The 23,028-nt window shown below is 43.0% G+C and overlaps 1 protein-coding gene across 5 annotated transcripts in view; it reads right to left on the reverse strand.

Annotated features, from left to right (window-relative positions):
* The window catches only part of a1cf (apobec1 complementation factor), a 49,473-nt gene that overhangs the window by 12,545 nt on the left and 13,900 nt on the right, over positions 1-23,028 (reverse strand). For all 5 annotated transcript variants that reach the window (XM_069900677.1, XM_069900675.1, XM_069900676.1 and 2 more), the window contains exons 3-8: positions 10,555-10,689; positions 7,822-7,952; positions 5,393-5,631; positions 3,800-3,964; positions 1,553-1,650; positions 1,188-1,458 (exon numbers count right to left, since the gene is read on the reverse strand). In XM_069900677.1, the coding sequence (XP_069756778.1) occupies positions 1,188-1,458; positions 1,553-1,650; positions 3,800-3,964; positions 5,393-5,631; positions 7,822-7,952; positions 10,555-10,689 (1,039 nt within the window). The remainder of the gene's footprint in view (positions 1-1,187; positions 1,459-1,552; positions 1,651-3,799; positions 3,965-5,392; positions 5,632-7,821; positions 7,953-10,554; positions 10,690-23,028) is intronic.

Raw genomic sequence — 23,028 nt, forward strand, 5'->3', positions numbered from 1 at the left:
TATTCTCAAAGGTAATTTTAAAGACAAATTGTTTTTAACTGGCAAGCAGAAATTCCAAACCACCCCATTAGAAATGATCAAATGAATTTTATATTTATATAATATCAATAGATTAAAGATAAAGTATATTTCCATCAGTTTTCTGCACCATTGAAGCAATTTTAAGATATTTCTACATTGAAATTTCTTTGCCATTATTGATCATAATTATTTGCAAATTTGTATACATATTTTCATTTCTTAAATATTTGTTTCCTACATTTGACAAATGCACCTTTATGGAAGTGCAACAAAACAATGTTTTAACTAGTGTGCAAATAGTTCAGAGGCTTACTTGGCAATCGAGTAGAAAACTGGAAAACTATTGCATTTCCATAGTTTTTAGTGATCTGGTTTAATACTGCCTCGGTACACCAATAAACAGTGGCATGAGAAAAAAGTTGTAAGTTTCTATCTCATCCGGGCCCTAAATACAAATTCTTTCATAAGTGGAAAAGGGGCCAGTTTGATTTGCTCTCATCTTCCACTTTAAGTATATAGTGAAGTCTTTGCTATCATAGGGTTGAGCTGGATTCGCATCACACTCTCCTATGGGGACCCTTTCACTTCACGATCATTTACCTCAAAAAGTCTGATTCATATACAAAAATAGTCACCAAATTTGTACCTTTTATTCATCATTCTTCTGCTGTTTGTATGGTACATGCACAGCTACACGCTATTTCAACAACTGCCTGTCTTTCGGGACATTTCACACTTGAAAGTCAACGACTTAATTGTTAACTGTTGTGGCGTAACAGTTTTTCCTTGTTAACCCACTTCAACAAGGTTAGCATTTTATGTATTACATTTTATTGAATATCTTACTGCAATTTGATTTGTCTCTCCCTCTTCTAAAATAAAGGGTCACTGCTTTTCTTTTTGAAAAGGCAGAAATATTTCCTCAGGAATGCAAGACAATGGTGCAACCCAATCAGTTCTTTCACTCTGTTAGTATTTCTTTATTCTACTTTGTTGTCCGATGTCAAAATAAGAAGGGATTTCTGCCACCAATTTTCGAAAGCTGTGAGCAACTTATCAAGGAACCAGGCTCTAATTCTTAGAATGAAATGCTGACATTGTACTTGTGATTCCCACTCTAGTTATGGGTTAGAACTCCTGACAGAAAGGAGAGTTGAAAGATTTACCTCTCACGGATGGAGCCCGTATCATCCCCCGCCCACTTAGATGTCCTTTATTCGGAAATCGCAAATTGGGAATGGCAGCGTAAGTTTGGGGTGCATAGAAAACAGGAGCGCCAAGGTAGGTGGCTGCAGGATCATATACGTGTCCTAAAGTGTAGGTATATTCTCCTTGCAGCATTGCCCCTCGGCCCCCTGTCCCTCGGGTGTAACGCACATAACTGTCCTTATCCACGGGCTTGGCCAATGTGACCTCAATTGGAGATCCATCCAGTACCTTGAGGGGAATGTACAGACAACATGTGTGAGCATTGCTGTCTTCTAATTTGTTATTGACAGCATGTCTTAGTTATTAGTAATTCCAGCCATACCTTTCCATTCATTGCATTCATGGCATTAATTGCATCTTCTCGAGTTACAAAGTGAACAAATGCATAATCTCGAATTTTCTTGACTCTTTCCACTGTGCCTGAAATCAAAATATTAGAACACAATTGACATATATTTTAAAATCCTATCGAAACAAATTCCTGATCATTTAATTCCCCCATCTGGCTATAGGTGAGGACAGAACGACTAAAATTGTAAATGTAAGCTATGAATTGGTTCATTATAACTTTATTCACCAGTTATATATAACTCCTGAGAAGTTAAGGAAATATAAGTTTATTTTTCTTCTGATTTAGTTTTAGGTGCCATAAGCAAGTTAGCTCTTTCTTGCACTCTACTTGGTTATGTGAAACAGGGAAAACTTTTTGGAATAGAATTAAGGAACTTTTAGAAGTTTTATTTAAATTTAAAATTTTGCTTGATCCTACGGTATTTTTATTGGGCTATATTAAGAAATTGAGTTGAGAATTAAGATTAGATAAGTCTAAAATTGCTTTTTTGAGATTGGCATTAGCTGTGGCTAGTAAATGTTCAGCAATTACTCGGTAAAATGAGACGGATTTGAGTTTTCAACGGTGGCATTCAGGAATGAGGTCTTGTATAAATTGGAAAAAAAAATGTACAACTTATATAATAATTATCCTTTCTTTGTCAAAGTTTGGAGCCGGTGTACGAGATATATGGGTTTGAATTTGTAATAGGTTCTTTCCCCCCCCACCCCCCCCCCCCCCACAATGGCAATAGTTGAAGGTAGATATGTAAGTTGATCTCTTTTTCTTTTCTTTGGGGTAGTTTAGAGGAGGGTTGGGAGGGGTGGGTGGGTTAGGGTTGGGGGGTGGAGGTTTATATGGGATACTTGTATTCTTATTGTATGACTTATTTTGATTAATAAATATAATTTGCAAAAAAAAAAAATTAATTCCCCAATCTTTTATGCTATGATCAGCTAAACTGTGATTGAATTACACCAGATCTGGGTAGAAAAAACCCATGCCCAATGTTGTTGTTTGTGGCAAATATACAGTATAGAATTCATGTGCATGTTGCAATTAGTTCAGAACATGCTCGGACATGCATACTTGATCAAAACTTCACATTTTCAAATCTCGTATTGATGATGTAATTAAAGACTATAGCCATAGAAATAATTACAGTCACCAATACAATTATCCCAAAAGAATGGCCAAAAGGTTATCAGCTTGTCCATTGAGTTGGACCTGCTCTGTTACATGATCTTTAACCCTTCCCCACTCCAAACTTCAACCAGGTAATCTCCTGGGAGAGGGTAAAAACTCTGATAAATTCAAAATGTAACCAATCTTAGAGGAGAAAATTAAAATAGCCAATAGCATTAAAGTTTTAATGTCTAGGGCTGGATAAGAACAGGGCAATAGTTATGCTCCATTGTACAGAGCGTAATTTAGAATTCAACTGGAGGGCTGCATTTAGTTATGTGTATGACATCTCAGGAGATATACCGTTGCTTTCAAATTCATGTAATCCAGAATCAGCAGATGGATACTGCAGCGAAAAGGATTAGGTTTTGATGGTAAGATGAAAGAATGATCAAAGGTTTCATCAAGCCAGTTCAGAGAAAAGATTTGCTTTGATGAGTGAGCTCCCAACACGCGAGTGTAACATTAAAATTAGAACATTATAATTCAGGGTCAAATCATTAGGTGCCCTTGTATGAAAAAGATGATAGAAACCTGAACCTCTCTTCCTTAAACAGAGGAGTCCATTTAAAATGCAAAGGACAATATTGGTTTGTTTATTATGGCCATTAAGGTGAGTAGGTAATTTAGATCAACCATGATGAATGAGCAATCAGATTGAATGCGTCAGTGAACTCTTATCCTCCTATTACCTCCTGCCTGTGGGACTGTGCTCCCCCGCCCTCCACCATTTTGTTTGGGCACCTGCCTACATTTTGCTCATTCCTTGATGAAGGGCTTTTTAACTTTGCTATGTAAAGAACACTGTTTGACCTGCTGACTTTCTCCACTGTTGTATTTTTGCTTCAATCAGTGTCTGAACAATAATCAATTCTTGTTCTATTGATCCCACCAATGAATATATTGCAATGATTATAAAACATTTTTGGATAGAAATGAATGTTTGTAACATATAGTGAGAGTTGAATAAAAATAACTGAACTGTTATTATTATTTGACAGAAATATTCTACTTTTAAAATCAGACAAAATATTTCTCATTCACTGGCCTTACCTGGTTTGATGCAATTAAATTCTTTTTCAATCGTTTCTTCACTTGTTGGAAGCATAAGATTACGTACATATAAAATTTTGACTGATGACATTGTTTCTTCATCAACTTCAACCTCTGGCTCAGCCCAATCCACTGCTATTGGATGTCCCCACAACTGAATCCTTCCTAAATTGAAAAGGAAGTACTTAACTGTCATTTCCAAAACGCCCCATGTTATGTGAAAAATGAGCCCTCGGGACTGAACAATTGTGTACAATTACAGGGTTCTGTTGGTTCAATCATTTCTTGGTTATTATTGACAAAGTCATGACTCTTCACCTTGGAGATCCTCTGGTGAAATGAGTATACCCTCCTTCAAGATTAGACCTTCAGTGAGATGAATTGCTTAGCTTCTCAAAGACCCGGCACATATGTGCTAGACCTGAACTGTATTATTCTATGATTTCCCATAGATTTCAAGGACTAGCATTTGGTCCTGGTGGGCAGACAGAAGCAGAATATTTTCTGGTACATTTACAGCATCTGTATCAGGTTCATGCGACCAGAAAACGGGGCTCTCCTTGGACCTTGAAAGCAATTGATTGAGGAACTATTTGCACAGTAGCATGATGCCCTTAAGAATTTTCTGTATCTTCTATTTTCTGGCATTTGAAGTGGCTTGATTTTTGGAATAAGCCCTCTCCAGTTTTGCACCATGATCTGTCACATTCTAAGCTCCATCGGAGCCATTATGATTTACAAAGGGGAACTGATTTGGCACTGAAGCAAAACTCAAAACTGGATCTGGCTTGGGATGGGCTGTCAATTAAATCTCTGGCTCAGCTGTTTTTATGTCCACTCTTGGAATATCTGCCTGAACTAGATAAATAAGTGCAGTGGGGTATTAAAGGATCGTGCAAATGAAGTGTGGTGAGGTAGTGTGAAGAAGATGCTGCACATTTTCTGCTGCCAATGTATAGATAGCAACTATTGAAGCATTTCTAAGGCAGTTTCCCCATCCCTTGGCAGCTGGGTACCTGATCGCATTGTTCCATTGACCTCATAGTTACTATTCAGCAATGTATCCTGATATGTGTGCTTTACCTTTGAAGACTACAGTATGTACCTATAAATCCCAGGGAAGAGTGTTGGCAAACAATCATTTTGACTCATCAATAATCTTTTCAGGCTTTTAACAATATTTTACATTAAAAAAAATAGCTTTATAATAGCTTTGGGGTGGCACGGTTGGTGTAGTGGTTATTGCGTCACCTTTACAGTGCTGGGGGTTCCAATCCCACGCTGCCTGTATATTCTCCTCGTGTCTACTGGGGTTATCCCTGAGGGCTCCGGTTTCCTCCCACCGCTCGAAACGTACTGGGGGTGAAGGTTAATTGGGTGCAAATTTGGTGGCTCAGACACATGGGCTGAAATGGCCTGTTACCGTGCTCTTTGTCTAAATATTAAAATTTAATTATTTCACTATGTAAAACCTTACGATTATCTGCCACGCAGAATACAAATCTACATTCAAAGCAGAACATTGATTAAATTGTACTATTCTTTACCTGCCAATTGCTCCATGCAAAAAGGGGGAAATAAAATATTTCAAACCTGGTAACAATTTCCGTCTTGCCATAGCCGCAGCTCGATGACTATCGTACTCCACAAAGGCGAAACCCCTGTTTTTGGTTTTGTCCGCTGCACTGGGGTAAACGATGACATCAACAACCCCCTCAGTAACCTTCTTCATTTCAGCTGAAATTTCATCCCTCTGTTTTGTTTTAGGAATCCCACCAACAAACAAGCGACAATTGTCCACACTTGCACACACCCCCAAGAGGCGGCCGTTTCTGTGGGGTAAATCGGAAACTTGCGTTTGTTCGGCTAAGTAAGCTTCTTTGGATCTTGTTTCATGGACATTCAACCCAACATACTTTAAGGAACAATGCAATTAGTTTCATTCCATATTTGGTTCTCCAGAGCCCCGCAAAATTTTCCTTTTTAGATGTGTATATAAATGAAAGTTGTGACAGCAAACCCCTGAGAATTCAACATCTTATTAGGTGGGAAACACGAAAGTTGCAGATGCTGTAAACTTGAGCAGATATGGAATTGCTTGATCAAGAGTTTAGACCCAAAGCATTGACCGACCGTTTTCACCCATGTCTGACCTGTTGAGTTCCTCCAGCAATTCTTTGTCTACTCCAATTTGGTGATGGTGGGCTAGTTGTCCTCCTGGACTGTTGGATGATGCTCTATTCTCAGTGAATACAGTGAATTTGAAGGAAACTGGTGAATTTCAGCTTGCCTGGCCTGCAGTCCAGACCCAAGGACGGGCCCCACACTAGTTTGCTCTATAGAGCCTTGATTCACACTCTGGACGAATCAGTGAACTAGATGCTTTACCATACGTTATTTCTGAAAAAATCAGGTACTGGATTATCGGTTTTACAGTACTGAATTGATTTCTATCACCTTTTCAATCAATACTTTCCAGATTATATTAACATGCTGTTTTGAAATGTTGACTTGCTATTTCTCTGCCTGGATGCTCCCTGACCTGCTGAGTCCCCCCAGCCTCTCTTTGTTCACTCTGGTATGAATATGTAAATTCTGGGCTGCTCTTGCTAAACAAGATCATGGCTTCACAAAAGCCTTTTACACACTAGCTAGCCAGTAAATTTGCAGTTCAGTGAACCAGTTAAAGAAGCCATTTTTACCGTTCGCACTGGACCACCATTAACCGGTTCTCTGTATCCTTTCACACTCATCACAAGTCATCCCCAAGGATAGGGGTGTTTACCCTCCACTGGTGACATCTGAGTGATGAATCGAGTGAAGGTGGACCTGCCCTAAATCTTGATCAATGTATTATGATCTTGTCATTAAACTAAATTGATCGTGCCTAATTATAACATAATTAAGCAATATGTATAGTACAGTCTGAGGCCTTCAACCCCTATTGTTGTGCCGACCTATATAAACCTTTATAAATTTATAAAGGACCGTGAGAAAGTCTCATCAGGGCACAGAGAGAGAGAGCATGAGCGATGGCAGACCTGCCCTCTGGGTTTCTCTACTGCACGAATTCTGGGAGGGCAGGTCTGCCATCGCTCATGCTCTCTCTCTCTGTGCCCTGCTGAGACTTTCTCACGGTCCTTTATAAATTTATAAAGGTTTATATAGGTCGGCAAAGATTATACCTTTTTAAAAATCTTTTGATTTCTTCATATTCCTGCACTCAAAAAACATCATCAACGCGTCACTAGTGTGTCTCTGGATAGTGCACGTCCCTTTCACACTGGGCTAATCGGCACGCAGGTGTCAGATGACCCCCGGGATGATACAACCTACCTAGGTGGTCCATCCCTGACGTCATTTGATGCCTGCGTGCCATTTTCACACAAAACCCTTAACCGGTAGATTGGCTGTTAATTAATAGTTCAAGGTGCCAGAGTGAAAGGGGCTAATGTGTCTTGCAGATTAGCATCTGCCAATATTGCTAGACTCAAAGGGATGTGTTTATATTCATTTGGCGTGTGACTGGCATTTAAGGCTTATTGTAAGTGATTGGCTCCACTCGCAAATTGCCAACAAAAACTAATATTTGTACAACTGAGGCAATAAAAGACATATCATAGTGGGAGAAAATAATGACTTAATGACTTAGCTGTTAGTGAATTGTTTGGGGCATTTGTCAGTGAGTGGTATTGTGATATTTGTTCATCTGCTTTATTTTTACTTTATGACACATTTTGCAAAGTCTTTCTATTCATAGGGCAGTCAGGTGTGCTTTGCATCACTCTTTAATGCAAGGTAGATTTTGAAGCCACACCTGTTTGTATCTGATGTGCCATTAGAACCAGATAAGCCTAGAGTGCTGCAGCACAGAAAACAGGCCCTTCAGCCCCTCTAGTCTGTCCCAACTACTATTCCACTAGTCCCATTGACCTGTTCCCATTCCATAACCCTCCAGACCTCTCCCATCCATGTATCTATCCAATTTATTCTTAAAGCTTAAGATCGAGCCCTTAACCTACCTTATTTCAAAATTATTAAGCTGTTTAATTGCATTCTTGGCTTCCTGTCTACTGGTAAACAGAACAAAAGCATATCCTCTATTATTGCCATTAAAATCCATCATCATCCGTAATTCGTATATTTTTCCAATCTGGGGAAAGAAACAGAAAAAATGTATTTGCTCTCAAGTTAGTCCTTAATTCAGACAGATTTAAATTTAAATATACAAAATAACAACAGGCCCCTTCTGACCCATGAGCCCTTGGCACCAAATTGCACCCAATAAAAATGAATAAGAAAATAAATGAGAAATTTCTATGTCTTGCACTCATTCTGCAACATCACTGAATCAAATTATTTGGTCATTTACTCCATTTGGCTTCAAATAAGGCAGCAAAATTTTCTGCATGACAACAGTGACCTACACTTCAAAGCAACTTCGTTGGCTGCAGAGTATTGGAATGTACTGGCAACATGAAAATTATGTTATTTCTTTCCAGGATCCAAGTCACATTTTGGAAGTGCTGTTATTATGGAGTTCAAATATCCGTTAAAGCCAATGTGTGCATATCATTGTCTAAAATACTCCAAAATCATCTTGTGGGAATTCTGTGGTCACTTTCATTGTCTGTAAATCATGCAAAAGCATTGCTACTTTCACCCCATTTAATCTCCTCATCCACAAGGGTTGGTTGGCGTAGTGGTGAGTGCAATGTCTTTACAGGTTCGGGACCAGACTTGGGTTCAAATCCCATGCTGTCCGTAAGGAGTTTGTACGTTTTCCCTGTGTCTGCGTGGGATTTCTCTGGGAGCTCTGGTTTCCTCCCACCCTTCAAAAATGCACTGGGAAGTTTGTTAATGGGGTGTAAGTTGGGCAGCATGAATTCGTAGGGCTGAATTGGCCTGTTTTAAAAAAAAACTTCCCTGCTTCCAGTTGGTACAAAGAAAATTTGTCATCGGTTAATCTTCTCAGTCTGAAGATTTCACTGGTAGCTGAATTTTATCATCTGCTGGAGTCAATTCCTTAGAAAGTGGCAGTTTGTGTATGGCAAATGGAAGATAATAGAGCAATAAATATGGGAAGTTAATGGATCAGCTACCATCTGTTGATCGGTTGGCATAGATGCTCAATTTATGGAAAACCTTTAATGAACAATTATATTATTGGATTGGGCAACCACTTCTTTTATGCCCAAAGTGAATTTACCCACCTTAAAAAGGGATTCATTTTTTTTGTTGCAAAATTGTCTTTGCATAAATTACATTATAATTACTCTACAGTTTGATAACATGAAAGAAATTGCTGATTGAACTCAAACCTTTTCTTCTGTTTTATATTGCCTGTCACTTCAAATTCAGGACTTTGTAAAATTTGTGGTCCAACATTTATATGTAAAAATCATTGCACAAGAAACTTTACTGTGAGCCCAGGTCACAGGGTGTCAAGACCTGGAGTGTTTGCCTAAAGGGTCTCTTCCATCAAAGTGAAGCAATGAAGGTGGTTTCCAAACAAGGTCACATTGGGAGCTTTCCAAGTACCCATTAGTAACTGAGGGTTGCAGCTGTAAAAATTACTCAGAGGAAGCAGTCAAGATTTGAGAAAGAGAAATTTTAGCAGGAATTGGACCGAAATTTTAGCAGGAATTGGACTGAAATTTTAGCAGGAATTGGACTGAAATTTTAGCAGGAATTGGACCAAAATTTTAGCAGGAATTGGACTGAAATTTTAGCAGGAATTGGACTGAAATTTTAGCAGGAATTGGACCGAAATTTTAGCAGGAATTGGACCGAAATTTTAGCAGGAATTGGACCGAAATTTTAGCAGGAATTGGACCGAAATTTTAGCAGGAATTGGACCGAAATTTTAGCAGGAATTGGACCGAAATTTTAGCAGGAATTGGACCGAAATTTTAGCAGGAATTAGACTGAAATTTTAGCAGGAATTGGACCGAAATTTTAGCAGGAATTGGACCGAAATTTTAGCAGGAATTGGACCGAAATTTTAGCAGGAATTGGACCGAAATTTTAGCAGGAATTATTGTTTGCCATTAAGGTTAGGACAATTGCCCAATATTGTATTAGGTGAGTGAACAGGGGACATGTGGTTTATTTGATCAGTCACCCATTGCGACAAAACAGTGAAGGGCAGCAATGAGCAAGGTACTTAATGACCAAATCTTCTGAGTTCAGATTTCCCGAGCACAAGCTGGAAAGTTGGGTGTATTTTAAAAGAATCCGGCCTTCTGTTTACTGTGGTCCTCGGTCAAAAGTGCAATCTGAAGCACAACTAAGTTCACACATCAAAGCAAATTTTATTGGACTTGTATAACAAAATTGGAAAGTGGAACTCTCAATGGCTCTTAATGGCTCTCTCAAAGACTGTTGGTGGAAGCCTGAGAGACTGACAGCTGGAAACAATGGGAAAGGTAAAAAATCTTAAAATATCTACAGCTGAACCATAAATAAATGAGTACTTGTCTTAATCTTGTTTTGAATCTAACCTTGGAAGCTATGTATTTGTCACTGATGTACAGTTACTGTCCAAGAGATAGAAATTCATCCCTTGTCCTCTATGCCAAATGCACTGTGGTGCAACATGCACCAATTATCCTTGGCTTCCAAAGTTCAATTCCACGGACTTATACTCCTGAATGAACATGTCACGCTTGTCACCAGTAAACCTAGTTTGGAGTTCTTCAAGCTATTTTTGTTATCTGTATTGATTTCTTTAAAAATCAGAGATGAATTGTTACTTTTTCCAAAACTGGTACAAGTTCATCTTCGTAAAGATCGCGTGGTAATTTTCCAATGAAAATTTCGCAGCCTCTCTCAGGAGGCAGGCCTTCCCAGCCTGGAGGGGGGCCTCCATATTTCCTTTGCCCATTTTCCTGTAATGAGAGAGAGAGAGATGGGATAGCCATTAATGAATATTTCAATCAATAGTAAGATGACTGACTGCCAAAGGTGGGCTCAGGAGCATTTTTCAACCAGAGGCTAACTAAAATAATGTTCATTTAAAAACAGATATAATAAAATTAAAGGATGGAAATAAAAGAACAAGTTAAAAGAACCTGTTCATTAGCGGTTGTTTTCTGAATTTCATGTCATTTCCATCCTTCAATGTGATTTTTTTTTCTTTCAATTGAGTTTGCTTTTGTGTTACCATATTAAGCACAGTTTACATATCTAATTGCAAATTATTAACAATAAAGCTGAATGCCCTGCTGGCATTTAAAATCTTGCTTGATTTTAAATATTAAATTATTTTTCAATTTAATCTGCTGAAGGAACTGAATTGGGTTGAGCAGCATCAGTGGGAGAAAAAGAATGGTTAACATTTTAGGTCAGAATCTGTCATCAAGACAGTCTTGATGAAGGGCTCCGACCCAAAACATCCCCCAGCAGATTGTTTATTGCTCTGGAATCTATTTAGTAGCCTGCTGCACCCCCACACCCAACCGAGGTACTAATTAAAAGCAGAACTGACATTAACACATCTCACCAAAATTCCACTACTGATGGAATAAAGTGTGTGCACATTTGATGCTGTTTCATTCCACTAATCAGAAATAGAAAATGGGTTAGATCTTGTCTTTGGATTCACTTCCCCTTTTTGTACCTGTTGTCAATCATGAAAATTACCAGTCCTGACCTGAAACATTGACTGGGCCACTTCTATCAATGGATGTTGCCTGACCTGCTGATCCAATCTAACTCTCTTTGCTAACGATAATGAGTTTATTGTCATATGCATTGTACAGTGTACATGTGCACCAAAATTCTTGCTGCAGGCAAACAGGTACTTGCAATATAAAAACTATAATTGTAAACTTAATTGAATTAAAAAAGGCAGTAGATAATCACTGTAATACAAGCTCACTTTGGTAGTAACCAGAGATAAGTCAAAGGAAATCACTGTATTGTGGCCATACGCCATTAGGCAGGCAATCCAGCCCCACTGGTCATGCACGCAACGGGGCAGCCGGCCAAAATGCCGCCGTCGGGGGTTTCCTCCCAACCTCGGCACCGGGCTCAGAAGCCCGCGCTTGGTGACCCACGTGATGCCCTGGTGACGTCGGGGCCCCCCCCAACACAGTTCTCAGCCAGCTCCAGGCTGGGAGAATAAGACCAGCCAGGCAGCCTGCAATAAATCAGTTTTGCTCATTGAACTCAACCCGTCTGGTTGTGCAATCCTTCAGTTAGCAGTGTAGCTGCCGCTACAATTGGTGACCCCGACAGGTTCAAACGTCTTTGAACCCAACATGAATGACCCTTCGATCAATGCTATAGCCATCAAGCTTCCTGACTTCTGGGTTCATGAGCCAGAGACCTGGTTCAGCCACGCAGAGGCTCAGTTTCACCTTCACCAGATTTCATCGGATTCGACCAAGTTTTACTATGTGGTCACTGCCCTGGACCAGGCCACCGCCAAATGAGTATTGCACCTCGTTCAGCACCCACCCACAGAAGATAAGTACAGGACCATCAAGTGGGTCCTCACTGGCTCCCTCGGCCTGGTCGACATTCGAGGTAGGTAACTGGTAGATGCCCGTACCTTCCAATCTGTTTGCCTCGACGCCTCCTGCACAGAGCAGCTGCAGATGGCCACGGTCAGCACACCCAAGGACAAGTTTCAGTGTATCCTGACAAGTTCCCGTCCCTCCTCAGGCCGCAGTTCTCCGCTGCCTCACCACGCCATGGGATGTTTCATTATATCCCCACCCAAGGCCCGCCAGTCCATGCCAAGGAAGAGTTCTCGCATCTGCAGGAGCTGGGGATCATTTGATGCTCTGACAGGCCTTGGGCCTCACCACTCCACCTGGTCCCGAAAGCCTCCGGCGGCTGGCGCCCCTGCGGAGATTATCGATGGCTTAACAATGCAACAGTACCTGGCCATTACCCGATCCCTCACATCCAGGACTTTACGGCCAACCTGCATGGCGTGAGGGTATTCTCCAATGTCGACCTGGTGCATGGGTATCACCAAATCCCGGTGCATCCCGAGGACATACCCAAAATGGCCATCATCATCCCCTTTGGCTTGTTCGAGTTCCTACACATGCCATTCGGGCTCAAGAATGCTGCCCAGACCTTCCAGCGCCTTATGGACACAATAGGCAGGGATTTTAATTTCGTATTCATTTACCTGGACGACATCCTTGTCGCCAGCAGAAACCAGGTATAACATACGTCTCACCTGCACACCCTCTTCATCCGACTGGCCGACTTCGGCCTAATGATCAATCCAACCAAATGCCATTTCGGGAAAGAGTCTATGCAGTTCCTAGGCCATACCATCACGGCTGAAGGAGCTACACCTACCACTACAAAGGTTGCTGCAGTCAGGGAGTTCCCACGTCCAGGCAACCTCATGGGGCTACAGGAGTTCACGGTGTAATGGAAGATTTAAACCGTGTTTTTTACTATTGCAGTCTTTGTTTCTGCAAGGCTGAGAACCTGCTTGTTTTTTAGAATAAGCAGACATAAGCTAAATTCCACCGAGGGGCCAGAGATGCAGTTATCTGACGAAAGGACATCTGTGTACCAAGAACATTTAATCTTCCTGCTTGTTTTGGTCATAGGCTGTCAGAGGCCTAGCCTTGATGCAAAATAAACCATTGTATTCAAAGTGATAAGCTGAAAATTACATTATTCGATAGAAGCCTAGGCATGCTAGCTTGCTCGCTTATCTTTCTTACTGTGCTGGGAATAGGTGCTTGGGTAAGCAGTTTTTGGGTAATATAGGCCATGGTCCCGCTGCTGAAGTTTGAGACTCTCCGAGAGGTGGCAACATCTCTCAGCAAGAAGAAGCACTTCTAGAGTCCAGCTAACATCCCGGTTGAGGGAGGTGGAGAAGCTGCTACCAGCACCCCGACAACCTACTACAAGTGTGCAGTCGTTGCCTCGCTTCGGCAGTTGGGACCAGTCCAGGCGTTGATAAGTATAATTGGGAAGGGCTAGCATATTGTAGTTTGAAATCAGCTTTTGAATTTGTAATAAACATTTGTATAAACTGAAATGCTCTTGGTGGGTATGTCTACTTTCTTTCGGTAGCTCAAACACTGTGACCAATCTAAAACGAACAAGGTGAGAGGTACAAGTTTACCCAGGACAGCGGGTATGGTCAATTTCTATAATCGCTTCATTCCAGGTGCTGCACGCCTCATGCGCCCACTCTTCGCCCTCATCGCAACCAAAGACAAGACACTCGCCTGGACTCCAGAGACCAGCAGGGCATTTAAAACCATGAAAGATGCTCTCGCGAAGGCTACCCTGCTCGTCCACCCATGCAATGTCCTGAATTATGGCGTTCTCCGTCGATGCCTCTGCCACAGCCATTGGTGCCGTCCTGGAGCAGCAGGTGAATGGACAGTGGAAACCACTGGCATTCTTTAGCTGACTTCTTCACCCGCCGGAGCACAAGTATAGCGCTTTCGATCATGAGTTGCTGGGCATGTAACTGGTGGTGCGTCATTTCCGCTATATGGAGGGGAGGCCTTTCACCATTTTTACCGACCACAAACCCTTCACTCAGGCACTCGCTATGGCAAGAGATCCCTGGTCAGCCTGCCAACAGCGTCACCTCTCCTTCGTGTCGGAGTTCACCACCGACATTCGGCGCAAGGCAAGGTAAGTCAATATAGTCGCCGATGCACTCTCAAGACCAGCCACTTGTGCGCTGACACCCGGCCTCGACTTCGACCAGCTTGCCCGGGACCAGAAGTCCGATGAGGAGATGCAGGCCTTCAGGACTGTCATCACGGGCCTGCAGTTCTAGGACCTCCCGACTCCTCACAGTGCGATGTCTCCATCAGCACCCCGTGACCAGTGGTTCCCCATCAGTGGCATAGGCAAGTCTTCCATCATATCCATGACCTTTCCCACCCTTCCATCAGGTCCATGGTCAGTATGGTAGCAGAATGTTTAATCTGGCACAGGCTACGGAAGCAGATTGCGGACTGGGCCAGAACCTGCATCCATTGCCAGCTTTCCAAGTTACACAGGCACACCAGAGCACCCGTACAAGATTTCTAACACGTCCGGGAATGGTTCAGCCACATATATGTGGACGTTGTCGGACCTTTACCCATTTCCCGAGGTAACCGTTACCTTTTCACAGTGGTAGACCACAACACTCGTTGGCCCAAGGCAATCCCGAAGCCAGGTGCCTCCACAGACTCCTGCTCCTGAGCGCTTTTGAACGGTTGGGTGTCCCGGTTCGGCATCCCGAACCACTTTACCAGTGATCGGGGCATCCAGTTCACCTCTGCGCTCTGGACACAGCTCGCTATCAGGCTGGGGATCGAGCTACATCATACCACGGCCTATCACCCTCAGGCCAATGGGCTAGTCGAGCAATTGCATCGCTACCTTAAGTCGGCACTTATGGCCAGCCCCACTGGCCCTGACTGGGTGGACGAGCTGCCTTGGGTGTTCCTGGGCATCCGCTTGACACCCAAAGAAGATCTACAGACGTCATCAGCCGAGCTGATCTACGGTGCACCACTAGCCCTACCTGGTGAGTTTGTCAACGCATCTCACAACCCCCAGCAGTCACCGTACGGTCTACTTCCCTGCCTCCTGGCCCAGTTGGACTCCTTCACATCCCCACCGCTGCCCAGACATGGCATACGGGCCTCTTACATCCCCAGCGAGCTGTACTCCACAGAGTACGTTTTTATCAGGCAGGTCCCATCCACAGCACCTCTACAAAGACCATACGAAGGGCCGTACAAAGTCGTCCAGCGTTCAGGATCCACTTTCACACTGGACATCAGAGGTGAGAGAGAACTGTTTAGGGTGGACAGGTTAAAGTCAGCCCACCTCGACCCCACTGAGCCAATAGTTGTGGCTCAACCCAAGAAGCGAGGCCGCCCAGCAAAAAAGGACATTGGTGCCAGTTCTGGGGGGGGGGGGCCGTGTGGTGGTTCGCCATTAGGCAGGCAAAGTGGCCCCGCTTGTCATGCACGCGGCAGGGCAGCTGGCCAAAATGGCGCCGTCGGGGGTTTTCTTCCTGACCTCATCACCGGGCTCAGAAGCCCGCGCTTGGCAACCCATATGACACCCTGGTGACGTCGGGGCCCCCAGCACGGTTCTCAGCCAGGTCCGGGCTGGGAGTATAAGACCAGCCAGGCAGCCTCCAATAAATCAGTTTTGCTCACTGAACTCAACCCGTCTGGTTGTGCGATCCTTCAGTTAGGAGTGTAGCCGCCGCTACATTATATTCCTTTATCATTCTAGGTTGTCAGTTCATTAGTTATGCTTCAATTTGTCTTCAGCACAACCGCATCAATTATTGCATGGGATGTATTTAAAATATTGTTTAATGCAATAAATTGGACAAGACTGAAGGATGAAAAGACTATTTCATCAATTACTTTTATAATTAGTATCCCACCGGATTGAATTAAACTTTTTTGTGTTCTAAACTTTAGGTGAGTGAGTAAGTAATTATTTGTTAGCTTTTCAATTTTTGTAAAATTTCTTAAGCAATTTTAAAAATTATTTTGATCTATTTGAATTGCTTTTAAATGTTTCTATCTTGTATACTTAAAGACTCCCAATGACAGCATAGAGGATGCTCCTCTATGAGGGAAGATCACCTGCCCCAGCATTTAATGTACAGAAGAGATTGTTGCTGGTAGGCAAGGCAGTGGACCATAAAACACACACAAAAATGCTGAATGAACTCAGTGGTCTTGCAGTGCCCATTGGAGGGAAAGATATATTATTGACTTTTCGGGCCTGAGCCTGTCTTCATGGTATAAGCAAAACAGTAAGGAGTCAGAATAAAGGCTGAAGAATAGCAGGAGGGTGGAGTGCAGACCACCTCAAATTCAATTGGTCCATCTCTAGTTACACTCTCCCTTTTCTCAGTCTCTCTGTCTCCATCCCTCAAAACAATCTCTCTCTCTCTCTCTCTCTCTCTCTCTCTCTCTCTCTCTCTCTGCTGGACTCCATCCCCCTGCCATTCTTCAGTCTTTATTCAGATGCCTTCCAGTTTTTGGTTTGTACCTTGAAAGAGCGTCAGTAATATATCTTTACCTCCTATGGGCACTGCAAAACAGGCTGAGATCTGACCAGCATTTCTGTGTATTTTTTACTATAATCACTGCATCTGCAGACTTTCATATTTCATCTCACTCCACCCCAATCCAGATGCAGTGGACTACACCCAAGCATGATTTGACTCAATGCTATCACAAAAGTCCCCCAATTTATAAATGTAGAAGGCATGATTTGGAGCAACAGGAAGGTTCACCAATATTTTTTTTACTTTGAATACTTTTGATAGTTTATAGAGAGATTATTCATTGAAGAGGGTGAGCGGGGAGACTGCAGTGTGGGGAGCCTATATTTAAAACTGTCATAAAGAGTGTACGGGAGACCATTTTTTTTTCTCTGTAAGCTGTCAGAGTATGAAAGCTTGGTTCTAAGTGATTGGTTTAGCCAGAAGCTACTGTATATTTAATAGTAACTGCTACAAAAGCTGGAACTCTCATTCATGGAGTTCCCATAAAATAGAAACTTATCCCAAGAACCTTACAGGAATGTTATCAAATACAACACAAGACTGAGTCTCATTAGGAGATTCTGGTGCAAAGATGCATGGGTGTGTGGATTAACAGTGTTTTGGGATGAGGTTAGAAGAGGCAAATAATACCTGGTTTCCTATGATAACTTCCTCATCTTATTAAGATCCCATGTCTCAAGATAAGCTCCTGATCGAAATTAAGGGAATGTTTGATCGCTCTCTGAATGTAGGTATGGGGATTATATTCTGGGGCTTAACCCGTGCTTCCAACTTCTTGCTGTCAACCATGATTCAAGCGGAGCTGTTGAGTAGCTGTATACCTCAGAGATTAACCAAAATATGGGTGGCTGGCATCACTTAGTTTCTTCTCAAAATGACTTCATGTCCCCCTCACTCCCCCAGTTCCCTTGATCTTGTCCAGGAATTGTAAGGTAAAACATCATGAGATGGGAATGTGTAGGGAGTTACCCTGTACAGGGCAGTAACAAGAAGGGGAGGTGTCCTTGTACTCCTGTTAGGTAAAACATCATGAGATGGGACCGGAGAAGGAGTCACCCAGTACTAAGGAGTAACAGAATGCATCCTTGTACTTACAAGATAAGAGAGACATTGATGGATTGAGAGGCAGGAAGCTAGCAGGGAAAGGATAGCAACAGTTTAAGAGAGACATTGATGGATTGAGAGGCAGGAAGCTAGCAGGGAAAGGATAGCAACAGTTTTAGTCATTGGACAAGTAATGATATGATGATGTTCTAAGCATGTATCCAAGGGTATAAAAAATCACCATTTTGCTGATAACGGCAGAATGCATTCTCCGACTAACTTTGTTAGTCGCAAGTGTTACAATCCGGTAATAAAGAACAAAGAACCCTGATTTCGACTCAGCCTGGTGTTTGTCTCACTCATTCATGAACAAAGCAGACCTAACAGAACTAATCCTTTGCCTTCAAGGGGACTTACACCAATTTAAAGTTTGCCATGTGTGGAAGGGTCCTTGGACACCTGCACACAGCCGTTGTGCGAGTTATGAGCTTTGTGTGGGTTAGTGCTTCTGCGGATCCTCACGAGTTGCCTCTGTTTACGAATTAAAAGGCAATCCAGTTTTGGGCCTCGGCCCTTCATCTGGAATCTGGAAAACCAGGTAGACATCTGAATTTAAAAAAAGGAGGGAGAAGAAAGAATGGAGAGGGGGAAGGGGTGTGGCAAAGGCTAACAGGTGGATACTGGTGGGAGGGTTCAAGAGAAAGAAGTTGAAAAGTGATGGAGGAGAGAAGGCAGTGGCTAAGAATGGTAGCTCTCTGATCGGAGATGGGGAGCTGGAGAAAAGGAGACAGAAGGAAAGAGAGGGACTGGAGAAGGACGTTAACAGAAATTAAAGTCAAAATTGATGGTGTCTGGTTGGAGAGGGTCGAGAATTAACACAAGATGTTGTACCTCCAACTCGCTGGTGGCCTCTGTGACCGATTTTTCTCTAATTCCCATCTTTTTTGTTAGCTTCTGGTTCTTTAGTCTGTGGTTAAAGGCTGCCCTCTCTTGATGTTGAGGTGGTACAGCATACTCAACCAGCCACTGCTAACATGCACTGCAGACAGCAGAGGCTTGATTTCAATATATCAATGAATGTGGCACCATGTCCCTCAGTTAAAAAATGCCACCCCTGTGGGTACGGAATGAGTCATTTGACATAGAAAGCTCTGCTCACATAATAACACTCAATTTGTTGTGGTGGCTCAACTAAGCAGCAGACTGCGGCAGAGTGAAAAATATGAAGGCATCTGGACCATTGACCGAGGTGAGCCATTGCTGCTCGGCATTAACCAGTGGCGCCTCCCTGAAATCTGCTCTAATTCCTCATGCTATTAGCATGAAGAAAATAAAATGATCCAAATTTGCTTTGACTGGAGGACCCTCCCTCTCTCCGCCCTCCAGAGTGATGTTCCAAAACACACGTCCGCAGATGCTGTGATTATAGTTAAAACTGTGGAAATGCTGGGGGATCTCAGCAGGTCGAACAGTGCTCATAGGTGCTAAAAACATATTACTGTCATTTTGGGCCTGAGCCCTTCTTCAATTTACAAGTAAAAATCAGGCAGGCACGCGACTGAGTTAAAAGGCTGGAGAGAAGGGAAGAATGTATGCGGGGGGTGTGGGGGGGAGTACAGATCAACAGACTAAATGTGTTAATTAGATATGGATAGGCAGACGGGAGCGAGGAAAGGTGAGAATTGATAGAGGGAACAGGGTGGCTCTGTTAATGCAGAGCTGTGGGAAAGGAGACAGAGGGAAAAGGGAAGCAAGATAGATATAGCCAGAGGAACGGAGACATGGGATTAGATTGGGGTGGGGGAGTGGTGGCTAAAGGGCACTGGAGAAGTTGTGGTTAATGCCATCCGTTTGGAGGATGTGAGGTGGTGCTCCTCCGATTTGCAGGTGGTCTCAATCTGAAGGAGCACAAGTCCATGAACAGACATATCGGCAAAGGGTAATGGGGAGGGGAACTGAAATAAGTTGCCACTGGGATATTCCCAGTGTTGTGGTGGACAAGCTGAGGGGCTCAACCAAGCAATCTTCCAGTCTGCGTCCCACCTCTCCGATGCAGTGGAGACCACAACGGGAGAAGCAGATGGTGTCTGCAGATTCACAAGTGAAGTGCTGCCACACGCAGGATGGACTATTGGGGACCCTGAATGGTGGGGAGGGAAAAGGTGTAAGCACGTGTTCAGCACCTCCTGCAATCACAGGGATAAGATGTCAAGTGGGGAAATGGGGAGTTGACGAAGGAGTCACAGAGGATGGTGGTCTCTGTGGAGAGGGGAGAGGAAGGGAAGATGTGTTTGGTGGTGGAAATGGTGGAGGATGATGTGTTGGATACAGAGGCTGGTAGGGTAGTAGATGAGGATAAGGAGCAGGGCAGATGTGCGGGTAATGTAGGATATGCAAGTGGGGGCCGAATTGATTGAGGTAGAGGGGAAGCCGCCTTCTGGAAAAAGCAGGACATCTCTGATTATCTGGCATGGTAGACTTTGTCCTGGGAGCATATGCGACAGAGATAGAGGAATTGAGAGAAAGAAATAGAATCCTTACTGGGGATAGGGTGTGAAGAGATATAGTCGAAGATGTCTGGTGGGAGTTCCTCTCCTGAGGTGGAGACAGATCAAGAAAGGGGAGAGTATCGCTAGAGATGGACCAAGTGAATTTGAAGTCAGGGTGGAAGTTGGCAGCAACGTGGATAAAGTTGACGAGCTCACCATGGATGCATAAGACAGCACTAAAATAGTCATCTATATTGGGGAGGAAGAGTTGTGGGGCCTTGCCTGTGTCGGCTTGTAGAATGGATTGCTCTGCATAGCCATAAAAAAGGCAGGCGTAGCTAGGGCCCATGCTGGTATCTAGGGTTACCCCTTTGAGCTGAAGAAAGTGGGAGGAGTCAAAGGAGAAGTGATTGCGGGTGAGGATAAGTTCCACCAGCCAGAGGAGATGAAGGGCTTTGAGGCCTTCGGTATGGGCGATGGAGGTGCATAGGGATTGGATGTCCGTGGTGAACATGAGGTGGTTGTTCAAGAAACTGGAAATTGTTGAAGTGATGGAAAGCATGTGAAGTATCACATATGTGCGGGTAATGTAGGATATGCAAGTGAGGGCCGAATTGATTGAGGTAGAGGGGAAGCCGCCTTTCTGGATGTGGACCGGGGAGACAAAACAGAGTCGAAGTAAGTAGATACTAGTTCAGTGGGGGAGGAGCACATGGAAACAATGGGTCTACTGTGGCAATTGTGTTTGTGGATCTTTGGTAGGAGGTGAAATTAGGCAGTGGGGGTTTTGGAAACAGAGGTTGGAGGTCGTGGAAGGGAGATGACTGGAAATGATGTGTACAGAGATAATGCACGAGGCGGTATTTTGATGAGTCTTGCTGGGGCCCTCTTGAAGGAGTAAGAGGAAGTCTCTGAGAATTGTCATCTGGCTTCGGCCAGATAGAGGTCAGTGCACTAGACCACAATAGTGCCACCCTTTTCTGTGGGTTTGAGGTTGGGATTAGTACGAAGAGAGTGGAGGGCCAGGTTTTCCAAGGGAGTGAGAATGGAATAAGTGAGGGGAGTTGTAAAGTTGAGATGGTTGATACCTTGGTGGCAGTTTGAAATATAAAGGTCCAGAGCAGGCCAGAATGAAGTGTCCAGGGTGAGGAAGAAGGTTTAAAGCGGGAGAAGGAGTCTGTAGTGGGGGTTGGCAAATCCTGGTTATAGAAGTGGGCAGGAAGTTGAAGCTGAATATTCCAAATACCTCCAACTCTGGAAACCCTTCATATAAATATTGAGGGCATGAGTGATTGCACATGACATCTAACACATAACCCTTGCCACTCATGGACAGAAAGCCGACAGGTGAATGTGTCTTCTGTTACAACCCAATAACCTGTCCAATGACCCTTCAAGACGTTTCATAAACCAGCTCCATGCAGGTTCAGTGTTTCTAGGTGTACCTGAGCTCTACAACATGCCTTGCGGTTAGGACAACATTTTTTCCACTTCCAGTTTTACAATATCACGAGACTTTCAACTTTAAAAGCCTCTCTAGAAATTATGCAACGTTAGTTAGGGGTGCAGGCTGGACAGTGATCTCCAAAGTGGGAGAGCTGGAGTCCCACTAGAATTACACTTGTTTGGCACCACAGTCCCCTCCTCCATGTCCTTCTGATGAACTTTAGCTGCGTGTATTGCCCTCACCATTTGGTGTGATCTGCAGCAGAAACATGTTGGCATGTTGATTAAGGTTTGGAACTGACTGATCACCATGGTGCTCAATAAACCCGTGGAGTTGAATTTTGTCACCCAGATCTGCTCCTTGAGGCAAAACAGAGTAGTGCAATTCCCAATGGTCTTTGGAAATAGTTGAGAGCAGACCTTCTGCCCAGTACCTCACACAGGTCTCTGAACAGGGGTGAGGGGATGCACCATTCGTGAGACCGGACTATTTCAATTTTTGCATAACTAAATGTAAATTAACTAAAGAAGACCATAATCAAGCCTCCAAATTGGGTTCCCATTGGTAGGCAGATGTGTCAAGGCAATTTAGCCTTAAATGTAAATTTTAAAGATAAAACTTGATTCCATTTTGAAACATGTTTGAATTCTTAAAAGTTAAGTCTTATCTATTAAATGTGTGCCTAGCAAATTTCATTGGATGACTCTTGCAAGAGCTTTAAAGCAGTCTTCCTGAAGATAGTCTGAGAAATCTATAATAGAATTTTCCACATTTCATGCATTCATGAAAGAATAACAAAAAAAATGTTTTGATGAGAATATTTTTGCTGGGATTTGCCAGTGCAAAAATTAATGCAAACGAAAATCAGAAATAGGTCTTAATTGAATGAATGAATTTGCAACAATTTTCCACTTTGTTCTGTCCTTATAGCAGTAAAACATTGCATTACTGCATGGATATATTGAGGGGAAATCTGATTTATACCTCAACCTAGCGGTTGTTAATATGGACTAGTAAAATTGCATATTAGAATTCAGAAACCCATGCAGCCAATGTGTACGCAACCAAGCTGATTTCATTCACATCCTGATCACAATGCAAATTTCCTCTCTGTCAGCATATTTCTGTAAAATAATTTACATACAAGGGTGTGTTTATACTAACACTAGTGTGCATGCTCTTTGAATTAGATCGCTCAGGATTGAATCTGAGA

The sequence above is a fragment of the Narcine bancroftii genome, chromosome 10, assembly GCF_036971445.1.
Source record: "Narcine bancroftii isolate sNarBan1 chromosome 10, sNarBan1.hap1, whole genome shotgun sequence".
In the NCBI taxonomy this organism is placed as follows: Eukaryota; Metazoa; Chordata; class Chondrichthyes; order Torpediniformes; family Narcinidae; genus Narcine; species Narcine bancroftii.